This window comes from Lepidochelys kempii, chromosome 3 (assembly GCF_965140285.1).
Source record: "Lepidochelys kempii isolate rLepKem1 chromosome 3, rLepKem1.hap1, whole genome shotgun sequence".
Lineage (NCBI taxonomy): Eukaryota > Metazoa > Chordata > Testudines > Cheloniidae > Lepidochelys > Lepidochelys kempii.
Genome location: NC_136382.1, coordinates 141,957,657 through 141,979,108, shown reverse-complemented (window position 1 = coordinate 141,979,108; position 21,452 = coordinate 141,957,657). Strand labels below are relative to the sequence as shown.

Sequence of the window (21,452 nt, the reverse complement as noted above, 5' to 3'; positions counted from 1 at the left end):
TGAATTGATGACATTCCACTAGTGAAGAAAAAAAAAATTGTTCAGTGCATCCACACTAGTGAAAATATAAAAAGAATAATGAAAACACGACTGAAAGTAAATGTTAATGATAATGGCCTATCTCTGAAGTCTTTTCTCTGAAACTCGATCCTCTGTTTATTATATAAAAATATATACGTTAAAAGAATGAAAGGTTTCAAAGCTCTGAAGACAGAAGGATTTATTTCCTCATGGACTTTTCAATGGTGCTTTTCACTGTAATATCTGAGTGGTTCACATATATTAATAGGTTTCAGAGTAGCAACCGTGTTAGTCTGTATTTGCAAAAAGAAAAGGAGTACTTGTGGCACCTTAGAGACTAACCAATTTATTTGAGCATAAGCTTTTGTGAGAGCTGTAGCTCACGAAAGCGTATGCTCAAATAAATTGGTTAGTCTCTAAGGTGCCACAAGTACTCCTTTTCTTTTACTGTACCCCATGATACCCTCTGTACCCACATATCCACTACTATCATATGATTATAATATGTTTTGTACAAAGTATACCTTGTGAAGTATCATTTGAAAAGTCTTAATTTAATGAACCTCATTATCCTGTTTAAATGTGTATATCATTATATATGAAGTTAAAAGACTTTGTTATATGCTTGTTACTGAAACATGTTAAGAGTCTGGGAAACTCCCACTGACTAGCTCTTCAGTAGCAACAAAAGAGTGACCAACACCCAGCCAGGTGTTAAGTAACCATCACTGGCCATTCACCAGCATGAAGGATGGTCAGCAGCTCATGTACACAATGGAGGTAGCCTAACCCCCATGACAGCATGGATTTTTCCAACACCTGGAGGCGAATATAAAATAAGGGACAGTGACATCATCAGTTCACCTCTCTCCTCCCCCATCTCAACATCTGGAAGTAAGTTCATTTGGAAGACAAAGAAGTCTCCTTGAATTGGAGGGAAGGGATGGTCCTAAGTAGAAGGCTTTCTAGTTAGTGTGAACTGAAAACGGGCTGCAATGTCCAGCAGGGTGAGAAAAACAGATTCAAATCTTGCTTAGCCTGATAAAGTTTAGGGTTTAGTGTGCGTGTTTACTTTTATTTGTTATGTAACCAACTCCGATCTTTATGCCTATCACTTAAAAAAAAATCTCTCTAGTTGTTAAACTTATTTTGATGTTTAATCGAAACCAATAAGTTTGTCTCAAGCGCTTGGGGGATCTGCTCAGCTTAGAGGCTGGTGCACGTTGACTACCCTTTGACAACGCGAACACATTTCTGGGTGCAAGGCTGGGGCAATTTTCTGTGGTCTCCCTGTATTCACCTCATGAGTGGCTTGAGAGTGCATTCATATAACTTTGGGCATGCCTCCAGAGAGCAAAGCCTAAAGGGGCTGCTAGCAGAGCAGAGTAAAAGGCACCGTTAGTGAGAGAATTAAGGAGACGCAGTAATTCCACAGTCCAAATTGTGCCTCAGGACGTCATACATCCCCAAACCAGGTCCATCCTGTACAGTGAATGAAGCACAGGTCCTGTGGGAAAAATAGTGTGTGAACATATAATACAAGACTATAGCATAATGCATACACACAAGGGAACCAAGTTTGGGTTGCACAGGCAACCTTAATTCTGGTATTTCCTAACTTTTAACTGCTTCATTTACAATCTTAGTGTTCTTTTAACACTTGTGCGTGTGTGTAACTTCCTAGGTTTTTAAAAAAGCAAATTAAAAAATTGATGTTCCATCTGTGGCTTCATGTTGACATCTAAATGGATCATCATCAAGGTTGGACCTTTAGATCCACAGTGCAGACCTCTGCCACTTGAGCTACTGGAGAAACTAATTACAAGAGTAAGTTGTCACCCTCTACATGGACCAGCATTAGAGGAGGAGGAACCATACTATGCAAGTGGATTTTATAGATATTTACTGACAGCAGGAATACTGAGACTTGGCAACCCCGGTGTGACCAAAGACACCCTTGTATTCACACCCTACACACCATTGTAACAATCTTTGTACCAAATATCCCTTGTAAGATATCACTGGAAAACTAATAACTTGCTGGTCAATAATATCATGGTGAGATTTATGTAGTAACATTATATGTAAAGTTATGAATATAACCTGACATCATGACTGAAGGGTGTTCACCAGACAAGTCTGGGGAGTGGATAAATCTGTTTCTCAAAGACAAGGGATAAACTGACCCCTCTAGTCAGGCATCATCAAAGGTGATAGTTAATCACCTATCAAGTAACCATTCTTTGGCAACAAGGGATGTATGAAGAGATCTAGCTGCATTTTAGCAAACAGCAGCATGGAACCTCTTTCACCACCAGAGTCATAGAATATCATGGTTGGAAGGGACCTCAGGAGGTCATCTAGTCCAACCCCCTGCTCAAAAGCAGGACCCATCTCCAATTAAATCATCCCAGCCAGGGCTTTGTCAAGCCTGACCTTAAAAACGTCTAAGGAAGGAGATTCCACCACCTCCCTAGGCAACGCATTCCAGTGTTTCACCACCCTCCTAGTGAAAAAGTTTTTCTTAATATCCAACCTAAACCTCCCCCATTGCAACTTGAGACCATTACTCCTTGTCCTGTCCTCTTCCACCACTGAGAATAGTCTAGAACCATCCTCTCTGGAACTACCTCTCAGGTAGTTGAAAGCAGCTATCAAATCCCCCCTCATTCTTCTCTTCTGCAGACTAAACAATCCCAGTTCCCTCAGCCTCTCCTCATAACTCATGTGTTCCAGACCCCTAATCATTTTTGTCCTTGTCTCCATTCTCACAGTAAGTATGAATTTTATCTAGGGGTAACCCTCATGAAAATGCATTTCAGAGTGTGACTGAACTATAAAAGTGAGGGGCAAAAACACCCCAAGCTCCCTCCCCCATCCATCTCTTGCTGTTTCCCCTAAAATGACAAAAGAAACCAGCCCATTTGACTTTGGGAGAGATCCTGGTCATTTGGTCAGCCTTGTTGCTGGGAGCATGTGGTAAGAATTTTATCTTGAACTAATATTAGTTTAAGTTTTAGGACTGTAAATCATTTTATCTTTATTTCTCTCGTAACCATTTCTGGTTTTAATGCCTTGTAGTTGCACTCACATAACACCCATCTCTTTTTAGTTAAACAAGCTTGTTTTATTATGTAATCAAAACTAATCCAGTGTTGTGAACTGTGTGAGTAATGCCATTTGGGAGAGTAAACGATCATATATTGATCCCCTTAGAGGGGCAATGGACCTAATATATCTGAACTATGCAGGAGAGGGCTGGACAGTGCAGAACACATGTATTTGAAGGAAACTAAGACTGGGAGTGTGTTGGGGTAACCCTGTAAATAGTAACTAAGGCTACTAGAAGCTAGAGTGTATCTGGTGTTTGCTGACAGGCTGCTGGGGTCAGAACTGGCAGACCAGGGCTCTGGCTATACAGACACTCAGGGTGTGACCTGCATGCTGGCAGGCGGTTTGTGTGCAGCTCAGGTAGGAGCTACAGTAGCAAAGCATTGTGAGATACCCTTGCCCTGCAACCTGGGGTGACACAGCCCCTCACTGGTCTGGACTGCACCGCACCACAGAACGTCATTCTTGGGTTCCATTTCAGGTTCTGGAGGGGTGTGTGCTTCGGTGGCTATAAACCCTTCTGCCCCTCTTCCACCCAAGCCTGACATTGTTCCAGTCTGGCCCTCCCTCTCCCCACCCAGCTTGTCATCTAATCTCAGTCTTCCCCTCCCTGGGCTCCTCATCCCACTCTCCTTGCCCAATCAATCCCAGTTTCTCCCCAACTCCAGCTCCTCTTTGCCCTGCCAGCCCACTGCCTCCTAATCCAGTATCAGTCTTAAATCAGTGGGACTACGCACACTAGTCCAGTTAAGCATGTGCATAAATGTTTACAGAATCAAGGTCATGGTGCATTATTTCAATTTTGTTTCTTGTTAAAGTGGTTTAGGATTTAGGGCAGTGTTTTGCTCTGCAAAAAAAGTCATAATATTTCTCTGAGAAAAGATTTTCAAACCTGACATCCACAGTTTTATTGCATTCATGGTCAAACACTTCAAAAGCGTCTGTAATCTTTTTCTGAATGTCTGCTATTACAGCTTCTGCAAGACACAAAACCAAAAAAAAGTTTCACCAAGCTATTCCAATGAATTTTATCTCTAATTTAAGTATCATCTGAAGAAAGACTCAAATACAGTCTCTACCCTAAAATGGAACGATTCACTTCTCTGAATTTCCCCCTATTCACCCTAGCTTTAGGTTTCACACATTCCATTCTACCACCAGGTCTTATGTCTGTCTCTTTCCACTCCTTTATTTCTTTAAGCATCTTACTCTTTGCCTCTTAATCTTATCCCTCTTTGTTTGAGGATCCCTTTCTTTTTTGGGAAGAGAGAGATGAAAGGACTCCTCTTTCTCCTTCTACTTTCTTCCTCTGTTCAAAGGGCCCACATCATAGCAACAATCCCTCCATCTGTTGAGGGTAATGCATCTATCCCTTTAGTGCCCTCTTTGCATTGCTCTCAGCAGAGTAGCTGTTCCTCCTGTTGTCCATCTTTTTCCTCCTCCCTCCTGCAATTTATTTCTCTTCCATATCTCTGTCTCCTTCCCTTTTAATTTGTCTCTCTCTTTCATAATTTTTTTCTTCCTGCATCTACTTCTGAGGCGTTTTTTGTTTTGATTTTTTTGTTCCCCCACTTTGAGCAATTTGGTAACTTCTCTCTGGACCCTCTCCAGAATGTGTCTGTTCACACAGATGCACAATTCCCCAAAATGGATGCAATAACTCTACTGGGTCTTCATGATGGTATTGTACATAGGTAAAATACTTTATTTCTTTGTGTATATTAAATGTTTTTTGATACAACTTACTGGCCTAATTCTCCTCTGTCTTGCTCCTTGTGCATTAATTTATATCTGTGAAAATAGGTATAAAATGCTATCACAAGTGTCTGAGAGTAGAGAATTGTGATTCGGTAGAATTTATATATATTTTACTTGGTTCTCATCCAAGGTACATGTACCCCTCGGGATATGCAGAGGTCTTCCAGAGGGTACAAAAAGTCATCGAGGTATTTGCCTAGTTTTACAACAGGCTACATAAAAAGCACTTGTGAAGTCAGTATAAACAAAAATTTCAAGACAGTAACTTGTTTATACTGCTCTGAAATTTACATAATGAAAAGTTATATTCCAATTGATTTTATTTTTACCATAGAATAAAGCAAGCAATTTTTCAACAATAGTGTGCTGTGAAATTTATATTTTTATATCTGATTTTGTAAGCAAATAGTTAAGGGACATGAAACTTGGGGGCAGGCAAGGCAAATCAGACTCCTGAAGGGGTCTAGTAGTCTGTAAAGGTTGAGAGCCACTGTTCTACACAAGTGTAAATGGCTATAAAAGGCAGGAGAGGATCAGGCACTAACATCTTATTTGTCTTTACTGTAACTTATTACCAATTTGGCTTCTTCCATTGTCACTACATTACAATTCTTCATCAGTGTATAGTCTGGTCTTCAGTTAGAGCCTACAGGTCTGATCAAGAGTACACTAAACACAATGGAAAGACTCCCATTCAGAGAAATAGGTTTGTATCTGGCTCCAAACGCATTACTTTGCATTTGGTGTCTTACACCTTCTCTACCCTACAAAACTAGACCACGTAGCAGCACCTTTTCAAAAGCTAGCTAAAACCATGAATGTGGTTTGTACTTGTATCCACTTAAAACTAAAGTGTTTTCATCATTGCTTTCAGCTGTGGTTAAAACCTAGGTGGACCTAATCCTAAGTGGTGCCAAGCACTTAAAGTCTGATCCTCAGCCTACTGAAGTTAATGGAAGTCTTTCCACCGACTTCAATGGCTCCTGGATCAGGCCCCTACTGAGCACCTATAATTCCCACCGAACTAAGGCCAGGTCTACACTAACAAGTTATATCAACCCAGTTACATCACTCAGGGGGATGGATTTTTTCACACCCCTGAGTAGAGGCACCAACTTTCTAATTTTCCCAGGGGTGCTCGACCCCCCCATGCCACCCCAGACCCAGCCCTCACTCCACTTCTTCCCCCAAGTCCCCACCCCACCTCTTCCTGTGCCCGCTCCACCCCTTCCCACCCCCTCCCCTGAGCACATCCTGCCCTTACTCTGCCTCTTCCTGGCCCTCCTCACAGAACCTCCTGGACGCCACTAAACAGCTGATCCTCTGCTAGCATGAGGAGCTGGGAGGGTGATGGAGGAGCTGATCAGCGGGGCCCACTGGTGGGTGGGAGGTGCTGGGGAAGGGACAGAAGCTGATCAGCCAGGCCACTGGTTGGTTCCCGAGTACCCACTATTTTTTTTTCCTGTGGGTGCTCCAGAGCATCCATGGAGTCAGTGCCTATGTCACTGAGCAACATAGTTAAGCCTACCTAACACTGGGTGTAGGCAGCACTAGCTCAATCGAAGACTTCTTCTGTCGACCTAGCTACTGGCTCTCAAGGAGGTGGATTAACTACAGCAACAGGAGAACTCGTCCCATCAGTAGAGAGAGTGGCTACACTAAATGGCTGCAGCTGTGCCGCCATAGTGGTTTAAGTGTAGAAATAGCCTCACTAGGTGTTCAGCTCTTCTCAGGGTCAGGCCTTTAAACGCTATACTACTCCTCTAATGTACGCAAATTTGTGTGTATATGGAGGAGCCTTACTAGGTGCAGATTAGAAGAGCTATGAGCTAGTCCTCTGTATTTAAATATTTTTTTAAAAAATGATATACACAACATATACATAACAAGTAGAACACCAAGGACTTTATTTTGAGGAATATGTATTCAGAATTATAATGTGAATATACAAACTGGAAAAGGCACAATGTGTAAAAGCACTGGGTAGTAATGGCACAAAATAGCAGATTTTTTTTATGGCTTGAATGAAACCTAGGATCTATAGGGTATATGAAAATTCCATTGCATGCAACTAATTCCCAGCAAAGTCACACATAGAAAAAAAGAGACATTATCTGTTATATCGCTAAAATGCTTCACATACTTCTCAATTTTTTCCATTTTCTCAGGTTCAATTAGTTTTAAAAACACTTGAGCAACTGGGAAAGAAGATGCCTTAAAATTCATTCATCAAATGTTAAATATAAAAGCTATTTGCAGACCAATTTCCCCTCATTTATCATCTTTGCCAGATTTCCCAATATTTTAGGATTTTTAAACTTATTCCTATGAGAGCTACACAAAGCTCCAGACACTCCCACTTTTTGAGAATGGTGGGAATAGAGATGCCCAAATTAATTTTCCTGGCTGCTCTCAATCTGGATTTTTCCTCTTTAGAGGATCCATGCTGTTCTCTACAATGACGAGGCTGTTTAAGCCCACCCCTTAGCAGCAGATCTGTCCTGTTCGTGACATTATTTCTTCAAAGAATTATTGCTGCAGTCAGGGCAGGGAAGAGAAGAAAAACAAACAGATGTGGCTCTGCCACCATCAGAATAATGAGAACTTCAAAAAGTGGCTCTTAAAAAAAAATCACTATATTTTATCATTAGACATAAGCTTTTTCTTCCTTTCTTTTTTCAAGGCCAGTTGCTCTGACAGTCTATGCAATGGAGCCATGGCAGTTTCAAAGCCTGTCATTCCTTTTGCAGAACTGAAAAGTCACAGTTTGAAGAAACGGCATCAGGACGACAGGCAGGCAGGTTGGACCAAGATGAAACAGCCCCCTAAAATGCTAGGTAGTGGTAGACGCTCACAAGAAAAGGTCCAGTCTCAAACAGCCTGATGAATTTGTTATACAATGTTACCTTCTGAAGTGTTCTTGCCCCACATACAAAATGTTAAATTATGTCTGCAGTGTACTGGGTGATGCAGGTTGCTCAGCACCCTTGAAACTCACAGAATTAATTTCTTTATTTGCTTAAAATACAATATATTAACTTCTTACGCTGGTTATTCACATACATGAATTGGGAAAATAGGATATAAATTATTCAGATATGTATCTATATTAACAATTAACCTAATAAAGTCACAAGTATAATGTAAATTCATAATTGTAAAGCAATTTCCCTATATCTCACCTACTAATTCCACTTTGAGTAACCTGCAGAGAATTAAAAGGGCCTCATGCCTCTAGAGAGCAACAACATAGAATATCAGGGTTGGAAGGGACCCCAGAAGGTCATCTAGTCCAACCCCCTGCTCGAAGCAGGATCAATTCCCAGTTAAATCATCCCAGCCAGGGCTTTGTCAAGCCTGACCTTAAAAACTTCTAAGGAAGGAGATTCTACCACCTCCCTAGGTAACGCATTCCAGTGTTTCACCACCCTCATAGTGAAAAAGTTTTTCCTAATATCCAATCTAAACCTCCCCCACTGCAACTTGAGACCATTGCTCCTCGTTCTGTCATCTGCTACCATTGAGAACAGTCTAGAGCCATCCTTTTGGAACCCCCTTTCAGGTAGTTGAAAGCAGCTATCAAATCCCCCCTCATTCTTCTCTTCTGCAGACTAAACAATCCCAGCTCCCTCAGCCTCTCCTCATAAGTCATGTGTTCTAGACCCCTAATCATTTTTGTTGCCTTTTGCTGGACTCTCTCCAATTTATCCACATCCTTCTTGTAGTGTGGGGCCCAAAACTGGACACAGTACTCCAGATGAGGCCTCACCAATGTCGAATAGAGGGGAACGATCACGTCCCTCGATCTGCTCGCTAAGCCCCTACTTATACATCCCAAAATGCCATTGGCTTTCTTGGCAACAAGGGCACACTGCTGACTCATATCCAGCTTCTCGTCCACTGTCACCCCTAGGTCCTTTTCCGCAGAACTGCTGCCTAGCCATTCGGCCCCTAGTCTGTAGCGGTGCATTGGATTCTTCCGTCCTAAGTGCAGGACCCTGCACTTATCCTTATTGAACCTCATATTTCTTTTGACTCCAAGATCTCTTTCTTGAGTGGTAACAGGAAATTTAGACCCCCTCATTTTATATGTATAGTTGGGATTATGTTTTCCAATGTGCATGAATAGCAGTTTAGAAGATCTAGTCAATAGTTCATTGTCACTTTGTCCATATGTAAAGAGTTACTCCATCTCCTCCTCATAGTTATACCCAAAGTATTATATTTTTCCAGTTCTTGACATAATTTGTATTTTCTATTTACAGTCTGTTTATTAGAGATTATTAGAGACAAACATATTTCTGTATCCTGGCAATTTGGTTTATGAAACATTCAGAGTATGTGAAAGCAATGTGAGAGAAGCTGTGGTTGCCACTGGTACCTAGAGGTCTTAACCCCCATTTTGTTAACACAGAATTAAAGTTACCCAGTGGAGCCTTGCCCTTCCAGCATGGTGAGTTCATCAACACTGAAATCTTAGAAAATCAGGAATTGAAGAGTTAAGGCAATACAAACAAACTTCTGAAACCCAGTCAATACAGAGTTAAGGTACAGACCATCCCCACAGTTCACCCTTAACTCCTCCCCCTGGAGCCAACAATAGCTATTGGGAATGGTTCAGTAAGTGGGTGGCATAATAAGTAGACATAAGAAAAGACTAAGAGAAAGTGCATTGTTTGTGTTGTGTTCCACAGATATACATCAAAGCTGTAACTAGGCACTTTAGCATCCAGGGCAAACAAGCATATCTGCACCTCATACCAGAGGCGATGCACGGGAGTCATGTGCCCCCCTAGATTTTTTGGTTGTACTCCATCAACCCAGACAGGCTGGGTGGCACGCTGAGGTGAGTTGGGGGGGGGTCCTCCCCATGCCCTCCCCCCATAGGGCTGGCCTGCCTGGCATCACCAGCTCAAGCTACCCCTGTGGCTTTGCACCCTGGGCAGCTGCCCCACCCTGGCTGAGATAAAGCTTAAGAAGCTGAGATCAGTTTGGGGAGGATTTAAAGCATAGTCTGAGCCCCAGGTGAGCATAAAAGAAGTTAGAAGAACCAAGTGATTTTGAAAACAGCTGATTTTAGGGAGAGAGTATCATAAGAATCCCTTGCTCAAATGATCCCAAATTTGGAGCACAAGCCCTACCCAGTGGCGCTGGAACACTTTTTATAGTGGGGGTACTGAAAGCCAGTGAAACTGTAAAGCAGGGATCCCAAAGCTTTTTTACCTTGTGCCCCCCCTTACAATGGGGCTGGCAGCTGGGACCCCGGGCGTGGGGCCAGGAGCAGAGCCCTGTGTAAAACCCGCACAACTCTAAAACCCGCACCCATAACCCTACCCCACAGGCCCATGAGGCATAGCATGTTTTGGCGCTTTTAGAACAGTCATCCTTTAAACAATAAGCAACTCTCAACCTTAACTATAAAGAGATCCCATTGTGCTAGAATACTGTACTTTGTAAAGACATTTGGGATGAAGGACACAATAGATTGCAAAAAAATATTCTTTAAATCCTTAAAATCCAGAAGACTACATTGGATTTCATGCAATTACTTTATAAGAAACAAAGTTTTTAGAAGTATGACTTTTGTATACATATGTATCTTAACTACTAGAGTTCTGCTGACAAGAGTTGGTCTATGGTAAAACACACATGGTCTGCCTAGTGTACAATCTCAGATTGACCTCTCTGAAGTACTGGTTTTGGCCCCTTTGAGGAAATCAATGTAAAGCGGAAAAAAACAGCAAAAAGATTAAGAATTTTAAAAATTGGTCTTAAAATAATTTGTATATACAATAGCACATCTTCTGCACATGCCTGTGTCAGGCAATGAATGTCAACTTTTGGTATGTTCAGCTTTTATCTAGGGCCATCTACGATCTATACTACTACAGCATGCGAGCATCACACCACAGATAGAGTGTCCATTTATTGGCTAACACACAAAGCTCATCATGTGTTATTGCTTATGTATCATAATTTATTAAGACTGGCTACTAGAAGCCCATGTGCTACATGGCACCTGAGTTTTCTATATGCCTATAATGGAACATTACTCTGCACTTGTACAACATCCCTCAACTGACATATTCAATGCAGTACATTTATCAGTTAATTAATCCTCATAAAAGCCAAATGAATTGGTTGTTTTACAGATACGGAAGCAGAGGGACAGACACTACAAGGAATAATTTCAAAAGTAGCCTCTAATTTTGGGTGCTGTACTTTAGCTACCCAAGTCAAAATTTCATACGAGTGCTAGAAGTTAGGCATCTGTCACGGGGCAACGACTCACCAGTGCAGTGCTTCCTGGCAGTCATCCTGCAAATTAGCTCTTCCGGCCAGGAACGCCCTCTGCAGGCCGGTGTCTTGCCTGCCACTGGCACCCATGTCCCTCCCAGACCCCAGTGCCCTTCTAGATTAGGGTTCTGCCCCCTGGCTGTACCCCCTCAGTCTGGGTCTCCCTTCCCAGGGGAACGCCCAACCCCCTATCCCTCCCTTACCTCAGTGGCTACTGCCAGTCATCATCTAGCCCCCGCTCCCTGGAGCAGACTGCAGTCTATGAACCACTCATCAACGGCAAGGGGGGCTGGACCAGCTGCCTCTGCCTATCTCTGGGCTGCCCCTCTGCAGGCCCAGTACCTTTTCATAGGCCTTTAACTAGGCCTACAGCCTGGGGTTTTGCTAGGCTGGAGCTCCCCAGCTCCTCTAGCTTTCCTCAGCTCTGCTCTACTCTACTCAGGTACCCTGCTCAGCTCCCAGACAGCCAAGTCCTTCTCTCTCTCTACAGATAGAGAGTCTGAATCCTTCTGGCCCACCACCCTCTTATAAGGGTCAGCTGGGCCATGATTGCACTGGCTACAGCTGTGACTGCTTTCCCAATTAGCGCAGCTTTCCTCACTGCAGCCTTCTCCGGGGCTGCTTTATCCCCTTCCGGCAGGAGCAGGGTTACCACCCCACTACAGCATCTAAATCTATACTAGAGTCCCTAAGTAAGTGGCCTTATTATTTCAGAGGTTCTGAGCACCCACCATTACCACTTACTTCATTTTGAATTGTGGGTGTTCACAGTTTCTGGGGGGGGGGGAAATCCGACCCTAGATTTCTAAGGCTGGGCATCCAGAATTAGAAGCCACTTTTAAATAATGAACTTTTCACACAGCAGGTCCATTGTAGTGCTATGCTAACCAGTAGATCAAGCTCATCACCTGCACTCCATTTTGCCAAATTTTATTGCAAATTATATATTTGTTCCCACAACATAAAAGTACTTCTAAACTGGAGAAAATCTAGGATGTGAAAAAATTAGCACACAGATATGGAATGAAAACCCAAATTCTTCTGAACAGCATATTAACTACAGTTGGAGAAAAGATCATTTGTATGAGCACTGCAAATCCCCTTTAGCATTGTGAATCTGATACTTGGCATTGTTCAGAAGACAAAATATTATTGACAGCTTTCTACAAACCTGCTAATTTCTTGTTGAATTAGTGAGCTAGAGGTAGAGTTAATCTGCAAAATTTCTACACTTGTATGCACGATGGAAATAGGAAAATCTCTCTCTGAAAAAAAATCCACAATTGCCTTAAAAGTCAGCCATGGTTTTGTCTATAAAAATGACTGCATTTTGTTGTCTACTTCAGTCTCAAATATAAGCTGAACCTTTAAGCTTAAAAGTTTGCGTGTATACAGTCCATAATCAAGTATCAGAGGGGTAGCCATGATAGTCTGTATCCAAAAAAACAATGAGGAGTCCGGTGGCACCTTAAAGTCTAACAGACTTATTTGGGCATAAGCTTTCCTGGGTAAAAAAAATCCACTTCTTCAGATGCATGGAGTGAAAATTACAGACACAGGAATAAATATATATTAGCACATGAAGAGAAGGGAGTTACCTTACTAGTGGAGAACCAATGTTGAAGGCTAATTCAGTCAGGGTGGATGTGGTCCTCTCCCAATAATTGATGAGGAAGTGTCAATACCAAGAGAGGGAAAATGGCTTTTGTAGTGAGCCAGCCACTCCCAGTCCCTATTCAAGCCCAAATTGATGGTGTTCAGTTTGCAAATGAATTGTAGCTCTGCAGTTTTCTCTTTGAAGTCTGCTTTTTGTTGAAGGATGGCTACTTTTAAATCTGTTATTGACTGTCCAGGGAGATTGAAGTGTTCTCCTACTGACTTTTGTATGTTACCATTCCTGATGTCTGATTTGTGTCCATTTTATCCTTTTACATAGAGACTGTCCAGTTTGGCCAATGTACAGGGTAGGGGGCATTGCTGGCACATGATAGCAAATATCACATTAGTAGATGTGCATGTGAATGAGCCCCTGATGGTGTGGCTGGGTCCTATGATGGTGTTGCTAGTGTAGATATGGGGACACAGAAGGCAGCAAGGTTTGTTACAGGGATTGGTTCCTGGGTTAGTGTTTCTGTGGTGTGGTGTGTAGTGGCTGGTGAGTATTTGCTTCAGGTTGGCAGGGGCTGTCTGTAAGCGAGTTTTGGCCTGCCTCCCAAGGCTTGTGAGAGCGGGGGAAATTGAGTGGCTGTAATGTGCAAAAATTATCAAAATTAGAAAACATGCAGAAAACTGCATAATCTATTTTAAAGCTGTGATGCAGGATAGCACTTAAGTACATGTGTAACTTAAAGTGCATTAGTACTCCCATTCAGTGGTATTACTTGAAGTTACACATGTGCTTAAGTGGTTTGCTGCATCAGGGCCTAAGCAGTGTATTGATTCTACATGCCCTGAGAAGACCTAAAGGACACAGAATTAGATCCTCAGATATTTAGGGACTTAATTCCCATTGATTTCAATAAAATTTGGGAACCTAAATACCTCTGAAGTTCTGGGCCACAGTGCTTAAAATTTCAATAGCAGCCCGCAACCTGTGTATTGCTAACTGAGTTCTGGTCTACACTACAAACTTATATTGGTATAACTTTGTCACTCGGGGGTGTGGATTTTATGAGGGAGAAAACAACACACCCGAGCAACATAAGTTTAGCTGGCATATGTTGGTTGGAGTGCTTCTCCTGCCAACATAGCTACCACTGTTTGTTGGGGATGGTTTAATTATCTCTGCTGTCTCTCCCATGGCTACACAAGAGATCTTATAGCAGCGCAACTGCATCAGTACAGATGTGCTGCTGTAAGGTCTCTAGTGTAGACATAGGTAACACACATGTGGAAGGAGTCAGAAGAAGGTATGTATCACACTAATTCAGGCTACCTGTAATCAGTATTGCCAGCTTTTGTGATTTTATTGTGAGTTTTGCAATATTTAGTGCTTTTCTTAAAGCCCGATTTTCTGGAATAATGGCATTAAAACAGAAATTCAGATTTCATCTTAGACACTCTGGTAACCTACCCCAGACCTGAAGAGCTCTGTAAAGCTTGAAAGAGCGTCACTTCCACCAACAGAGGTTGGTCAAATAAAAGATATTACCTCACTTACCTTGTATCGCTGATTGAAAAAAGTAGTACATTTCTAGCCTTTAATGTTACAAAGAAAAGCTGGGAAATGGATGTAAGAGTAACCTACAGGGTCAAAATCCAGAAGCAAAGAACCACCACCCTGGGTTATTTTTGGCTTAAAAATTGTGATTTAAAAAAAAAAATCTCATGATTTTGGGATGGGGTCTCACTCATGGTTTCTGAATGTCTGTGTTGGCAATATTCTGTATTTGATTTTAAATGTAATGTAATCCTATATATGAACTGTTAAATTGCAAAATACAGGTAGGGGAATGAAGTTATCAAGGGTGATTACATATTTCAAACAGTAATCAAACTACCAACAAAAGCAATTGATAACCACTGGAACAAGCTACTAAGGGAAGTGGTAGATTCTCTATTTCCTGAAATCTTCAAATCAAGACTGAATGCCTTTCTGGAAGATATGCTTTAGTCAAACCCAAAATTACTGGGCTCAATACAAGTTGTTACTTGGTGAAAATCTATGGCTTCTATTACGCAAATGATCAGATTAGATGATCTATCTATTGGTCCTTTCTGGCCTTAATATCTATGAATCTTAACTTCACTTCCCTCTCCCCCACACCCAAGACCATCTTTATTATATCAGAAAGACTGATCAATTACATGACATTCCTATGAAGATATAAGGATGTTCAACCCTTGCCTTTTATATGATTACTGGAAGAAAAGAGACCTATTTTCACTAATTCTACATTAGGCTCTAGTAGGGCACCATCTGACATCTTGCTTTCAGGTTCTTGCAACAACAGTAATGAGATGTTAAAGCTTGGGAGTATTGACATGTTATGTCAAAGTGTAAGGAAGCCATCAGCACACACAAAAAAGAAAACATTGAATTAAGCATCATGAAAAGGGAAAGAAAACAGAACGACAGAAGGGAAAATACATATAACAGAAACAGTAGAGAGCAAAAAAGAGCAATAGTAGAATCAGCTGAGTATAAAATACATTTTCAGAATACCTATTAGGAAAAAAGTAGCTGTACAATAAAGAAACAAAAGATAATGAGAATAGGCATGGACACTATGGTCCTGATCCCGCAAACATTTAGGCACATGCATAACTTTGCTCACACAAGTAGTCCCATTAACTTCAGTGAGACTATTCTTGTGAATAATTATTTAAGTTAACAGGATGACTTGTGCAAATAAAGTTCAGCATGTGCACAAGAATTGGCAGAATTTGGTCCTATACTGTCTCTTGCTGTGTACATCCATAAAACACAGAATCAGGAACTTAAACTCAGATGAAGGAAAAAAGTTTAAAATAATAGGCCCCAAGGGAAGCACTAACCATGAAAACTAGTAGAAGCCTACAACTAAGAATTTCTGGGAATACCCCAAAGGCTAATTTGGCAATGCAATTAATGTTACTGTGCTCTTTGATCCACAATATACACACTAAAAGAAAAGGAGTACTTGTGGCACCTTAGAGACTAACCAATTTATTAGTTAATAAATAATAAATTGGTTAGTCTCTAAGGTGCCACAAGTACTCCTTTTCTTTTTGCGAATACAGACTAACACGGCTGTTACTCTGAAACCTGTCAATATACACACTGTAATTTCTATTTTATAGTGCAGAGCACTGCTTAATTGGTGAAAAACTAGGGACAAGATTTTCAAAAGTGACTAGTATAACTGGCCAAAACTCAGGAGTTTTGCTTAACAAATTTGCTTTTGTACCAATCTGGAAGTTTTGTTCTGAAGACACCAAAATATGGCATTTCTAAAACAAAATAGGACATCAATATTCTTGTCAGTTTTATTGCTGTTATTGAATGAATAGCAGTTGTGAAACTGACAAAAATGTCAATTTCATTCAGCTGCTTCTTGGCAGGGAGCCAAGACTTTCAGCTTTGCTATGGTCCCTGTCATGGACCTGGGAGTCCTACGACTCACTCCCAGGGTCTGTGGCAGCCCTGCCATGTGGGCTTCCTAGTGTTTCAGCAAATGTGTTGTCAAATCTGTAACAGATTTGGCAAGCCTTCACTTCAGCAAGTCAGCATTTTCTGACAAAATGTAGCTTCATTGTAAGATTTCTATCCAGCTCTAGCAACTAGTGATTTTAGATGCCTCAATTCTGAGAGCCCTAATTGATTCCTACCTAGAGTCTGCAGAAACACTTCACCTGAAAGAGAAGCAAACCATTCCCATTCATCTCAGCATAGGATTAATTCTGAAGACTAATGAGGCAAGTCACTTCACCATACTGTTTCAGCTCATCATTGGTAAAAAGGAAATACTACTACCTCACAAGAGCATTATGAGGAACAGCAAATGCACAGCAGCACATCCTCACTTCATGGGCCTCCCCTCATCTCAGATCACAGCATTGCATGGGGTTTTTAGCTCTAGTACCACCTACTGGGGCTCTCCCTTGGGTCTGCAATAGCCTTTGAGCCTGTATCTTCTCCTGTCTCCGCTGCTAGGTGTTCTGTGGTTTGGCCCTCCAGCCAAGTCACATAAAAGTCTATACCCCTTCAAGGGTAGCACAAATAAGTCCAAACAAATCAAAATAACAGCCCTTCCACCCCCTGAGGCCTCATGGTAGTTCCCTTGTTAGCTCTATCTCAAGGCTTCACTTGCAAGAGCTATCTTGCTTCTGTAGTGTGTATGTACTATCATTTCCTGTTATGCCCCACTCCAAAAATTCTCCATACCAGAGACTGCTTTCTTCTACACAACTGTGCTCCCTCAGTCTACTTATAAGGCCTAGCTCCACCTCCTCTGGCCAGGAGGCAATTATTTAATTACCCCCCAGGCGCAGAGCAGGACTAAGTTCTTTCCCTTGTTTTGGAGGTGATGGGGGTTAAGCTCCATCAGAGCAAGATTTTCACAAATGCTAAAAAAGCAAGTTAGGTGCCTATCTCCTATTGATTTTCAATGAGAGTTAGGCACCTGACTCACTTAGATACATTAGAAAATCCCCCTGAATGGCTGAAAATCTCTCTACTTAGATGGGCCCCATTACTGTATTATCTGGGCACCTCAAAATCTTCAGTGTATTGATTCTCACAATCCTCTGAAGTAGGAAAGTATTATCTCCATTTCACAGATGGGGAACTGAGGCACAGAGTGAATAAGTGGCTTGCCCAAGATCTCAAATGAAGTTTAGAAATGCAGGGAACTGCACCTACATCTTCCAAGTCCCAAGCTAGTGCCCTTAACCATTGGACTATCTTTCTCAAAGGAGATATTATTATTCTTAACTAGACCTATTAGAAATAATGTTCTGGACAATGTTCAAAACTTGAGAAAACAAAACTGAACAAAAGATGCTGGATTTCTTCAATATCATATTGATTTGTCTTCAGAAAAAATATTCTCATTGTGAAAACTGTGTAGAATGAGCATTAATAACATTAGCTACACAATCCACCAGGAACTCTGACCATCTCCTCTGTCTGGTCTTATATTGCCAAAATGGTGCAAAAACCCAATATCCCAATAATGATGGCCAGAAAGATATGGAGCCAAAAATGTCCTGTTACTTTTAGTTGGCCAGAACACTAGCTAGAACTTTTCCACTCAACTTTTTCTAAGTGGTATTATGGGTCAGTAGCTAGACTTCCTGATTTTTAGTCGTGTACCCTAAGTTCTGTTCCCAGTTCTGCCAATGATATGCTGTGTCACTTTGGGCAAAGCTGCTTAGCTGTTCTGTGCCTCAATTTCCTTACCTGTAAAACAGGAATAATAATCATACAACTCAAAGTGCTTTTACAGAAAAGGCTAAGTATGGATGAAAACCACTACATAAGAACTAAGTATTGTTATATGAGAAGATGTGGAACTAGCCACTGTAATTATTTTGAGACTGAATTAATGCAACTCACTCTACCAAATTGCGGGAGCCAGAGGTCTACCCACAAACTACACATGCTTCAAGATGCAGTAGCTAGTCCGCTGGGCAGACCAATGAAAGTACATCACAATACTCTGCGTGCTACACTGGCAAATTCCAGTTATTATTAAAAGTCCTGGTCCTTATCTTTAAAGTCCTATGTGCCTAAATGAGGGTCAAGCTACTTCAAAGACCCTCTTCAACTCACCATTGTAGCTGCTTCAACATGAACACTGGTTGATACAACCCAGAGTCTAATTTTCTGGTGAATGCTCAGTAAGTAGAAGGCTCTTACCTGTGGAATCTGTTATGAGCAGAAATCAGGATAAGACCAAGTCTTACTACTTTCAGGTCATGATGCAAGACTTCTCCCTTTTGGTAGGCATTCCCCTAAGATTTATGCATAAAGTGGCCCTGACTACAGGACCAAGTGAACTATATAGATTTAACTACTCATTTATTAGCCCCATAATACTGAATGGAGGGAGAAAAAAAAATCAGTTCTTTATTCTGAAGGAAGGTTGATGTTTTTTCTTAATTTATGTATGGTGCCTACATACGACAGTGATGGGTTCTTTAGAAATACATATAACAATAATTTCCAACTTCTCATCACAACTATTAACAACAAATATTTCTGTAGAACTGCTCTATTGATCATACCGTTTTTCATAATTAACAACAAACATTACATTTTTTACTACTGAAATTTGATTATTTCAAATACAATGTTTAAAGTTTGCAAATTATGAATAACAACTAATATTAGTAGGGCGTGAAAGGAAAAATAAGGGTTAAAATAAATAAAAATATTGAGAATTATGGGCAATCAAATGTTATTGTTCTTTTATCTTGGGATATAATGAGGTTAGCATTCATGATGTTTGAATATTCTGGTTATAAATCATACTTATGGTCCATTAAACATAGCCTCTGTTAATGCCTCCTATACTGAAATACCATGAGCATTATCACTTCATTTAAGGATATCACACTGGTGACTTTTTCTTGGCAGTGGTTACTAGCTATATTTGAAAATGAAATATAACAAATTGTTCAGGCAGAGGGAACAGCTGACTGGTTGAAACATCTGATTCCAACTACTTAAATCCTCTGGAAACACAAAGTCAGATCCCAAGAGGAGATTGGTTGTTTGTTCATCCAACACAGATAAATTGAGTTGCATACAGTTTACTATGAGTGCCTTTCTACTGTGGTAAAACAAAACCACTGTCTACTCTCCACGGTCATTAACAATCCCATGACACTTTTTGTAAGGTTTGCCCTAGAGTACTTGTCCAAATGCAATCCCCTTCATCTCAGACAAAAACACTTCAGTGGTAGATGAATTATTTTCATCATGTATGGTACTGTATATAGTTTGTTAAATCATTTTATGAATTAAGGTGATATATATAATATTTATTATGGTAACAAAGCCCTGCAAAGGGCAAGGTTGTTTTTATTTAGCAAACCAGGAGTTTCACAATGACAAACTGAGCAAGACCATAAATCCAAAAATTAAAACTATAAAGGCAGATTTCATCCTTGGTTCACATGTGAGCTGATATTGGCTTTTAATTCTGGACTGTGAACTCCCTGAAGTTAGTAATAATAACTGTAAGGTGATGCGTCGTGACTGGAAACAAAAGCACAGTGGCCGGATAACATGCGGGGGACGGGACCCTCTTGACCCCAGCAAAGACTGTGAAGAAACAAACCTACCAGGATGCTCCTTCCACGTGTTGGTCTGGGCAGGTTTGGTCTTCCTGCCTTACACCATCTCCCAGCGTCCCTGTGCATCTTCTCCCAGCGTCCCCGTGCACCATGTCCCTGCCCTGCCCCATCTCCCAGCGTGCCCCCCCCCCCCGGCAGTATCTTTATCCCTCCCCCGCCCCACCCTGTCACCAGGCCCCCGGCCCGGCTCAGGCGGGGTCTCTGGGCTTTCGAGGAGCCCGGGGACCGGGGGTGTTTCTAGTGCATGGGGCGGGGGGAGGGCTGGGCGGCTGCCGGGGCCGCTCTCTGCTCCTGCGGTTTCTTACCCGCGGCGGCTCCCTCCTTCTCCTCCGCCATGTCGGCCCCCAGCCGTAACCATGGCAACGCGGGGCGCCGGCGGCTCCTGCCAACCGGGCCGCGCCCGCGCGCTCCCAGCTCCCGCCAAACCTCGGCCCGGTGCCTGCGCAGCGACCCCGGCCCGGCGCCCGGCAGCGCCTCCTCCTCCCGTCAGCTCTGGGCCTGAGGGGCGGACGCGGAGGCACCGTCGTGGGCCCGCTGCTGACAAGACCCTGGCCCCCGGGGCGCCGCTGCCCCGCGCTGGGGCCGGCTGCAGCCATCTCCGGGTCCGCTCGCTGAGCGCAGCCCCTGCCTTTGCAGAGCGGCGCGGGGACCAGGCCAAGGGCGGGGAAGTGACTTGGTCGAGGTCACAGAGCTGCAGGGACCCCCAGGGCACCTGACTGTCCATCCAGTGGTTCTCAAGCAGGGGTCCATGTAGCCCTGGGGGTACCCAGAGGTCTTCCGGGGGTACATGAACTCATCTAGATATTTATCGAGTTTTACGCCTGGCTACAGCAAAGGGCCTAGTGAAGCCAGTACAAACTAAATTTTCACCCAGCCAATGATTTGTTTATACTGCGCTATATACTATACACTGAAATGTAAGGCCAGTATTTATGTTTCCAATTGATTTATAAATATAGGGTAAAAATGAGAAAGTAAGCAAGTTTTCAGTACTAGTGGGCTGTGACACTTCTGAATTTTTATGTCTCATTTTATAAGCAAATAGTTATTGAGTGAGGTGAAACTTGGGGGTACGCAAGACAAATCAGACTCCTGAAAGGGGTACAGCTGTCTGGAAAGGTTGAGAGCCACTGCCTTAACCCATCATACAAACTTTCAGCACAGTTTTGGGGTGCAGTTAAAGGTCCACATACACTGCAAAGCAAAAATAGGTCACTGTTGTTTACGTTGCAGTACAAATGGTTCCATGTCTATGCAGCAGCCCTGGAGGAATCTCCTTTTAGGTCTAATTTAGTAACCACTGAAAACCACAGCTCCCATTAATTTGAACAATAATAAATAAACTTGCTTCCCTGCGTTTCTCCCTAGCCCCAGTGCTTATGACTCTTCACAAACACTGCAACTACAATCAAACAACATAAAAACAAATAAAATATTTTAAAATGGGGATTCCTTAGAATCTGACCACTGTGTTTTATCTT

The 21,452-nt window shown here is 42.1% G+C and overlaps 1 protein-coding gene across 1 annotated transcript in view; it reads right to left on the bottom strand.

The window, feature by feature from the left end:
* Positions 1-20,561, bottom strand: part of DRC8 (dynein regulatory complex subunit 8) — a 34,961-nt gene extending 14,400 nt beyond the window's left edge. The window contains exons 1-2 of the mRNA XM_073335272.2: positions 20,277-20,561; positions 4,025-4,109 (exon numbers count right to left, since the gene is read on the bottom strand). Of these exons, the coding sequence (XP_073191373.1) occupies positions 4,025-4,109; positions 20,277-20,307 (116 nt within the window). The 5' untranslated portion in view covers positions 20,308-20,561. The remainder of the gene's footprint in view (positions 1-4,024; positions 4,110-20,276) is intronic.
* Between the last annotated feature and the right edge of the window lie 891 nt (positions 20,562-21,452).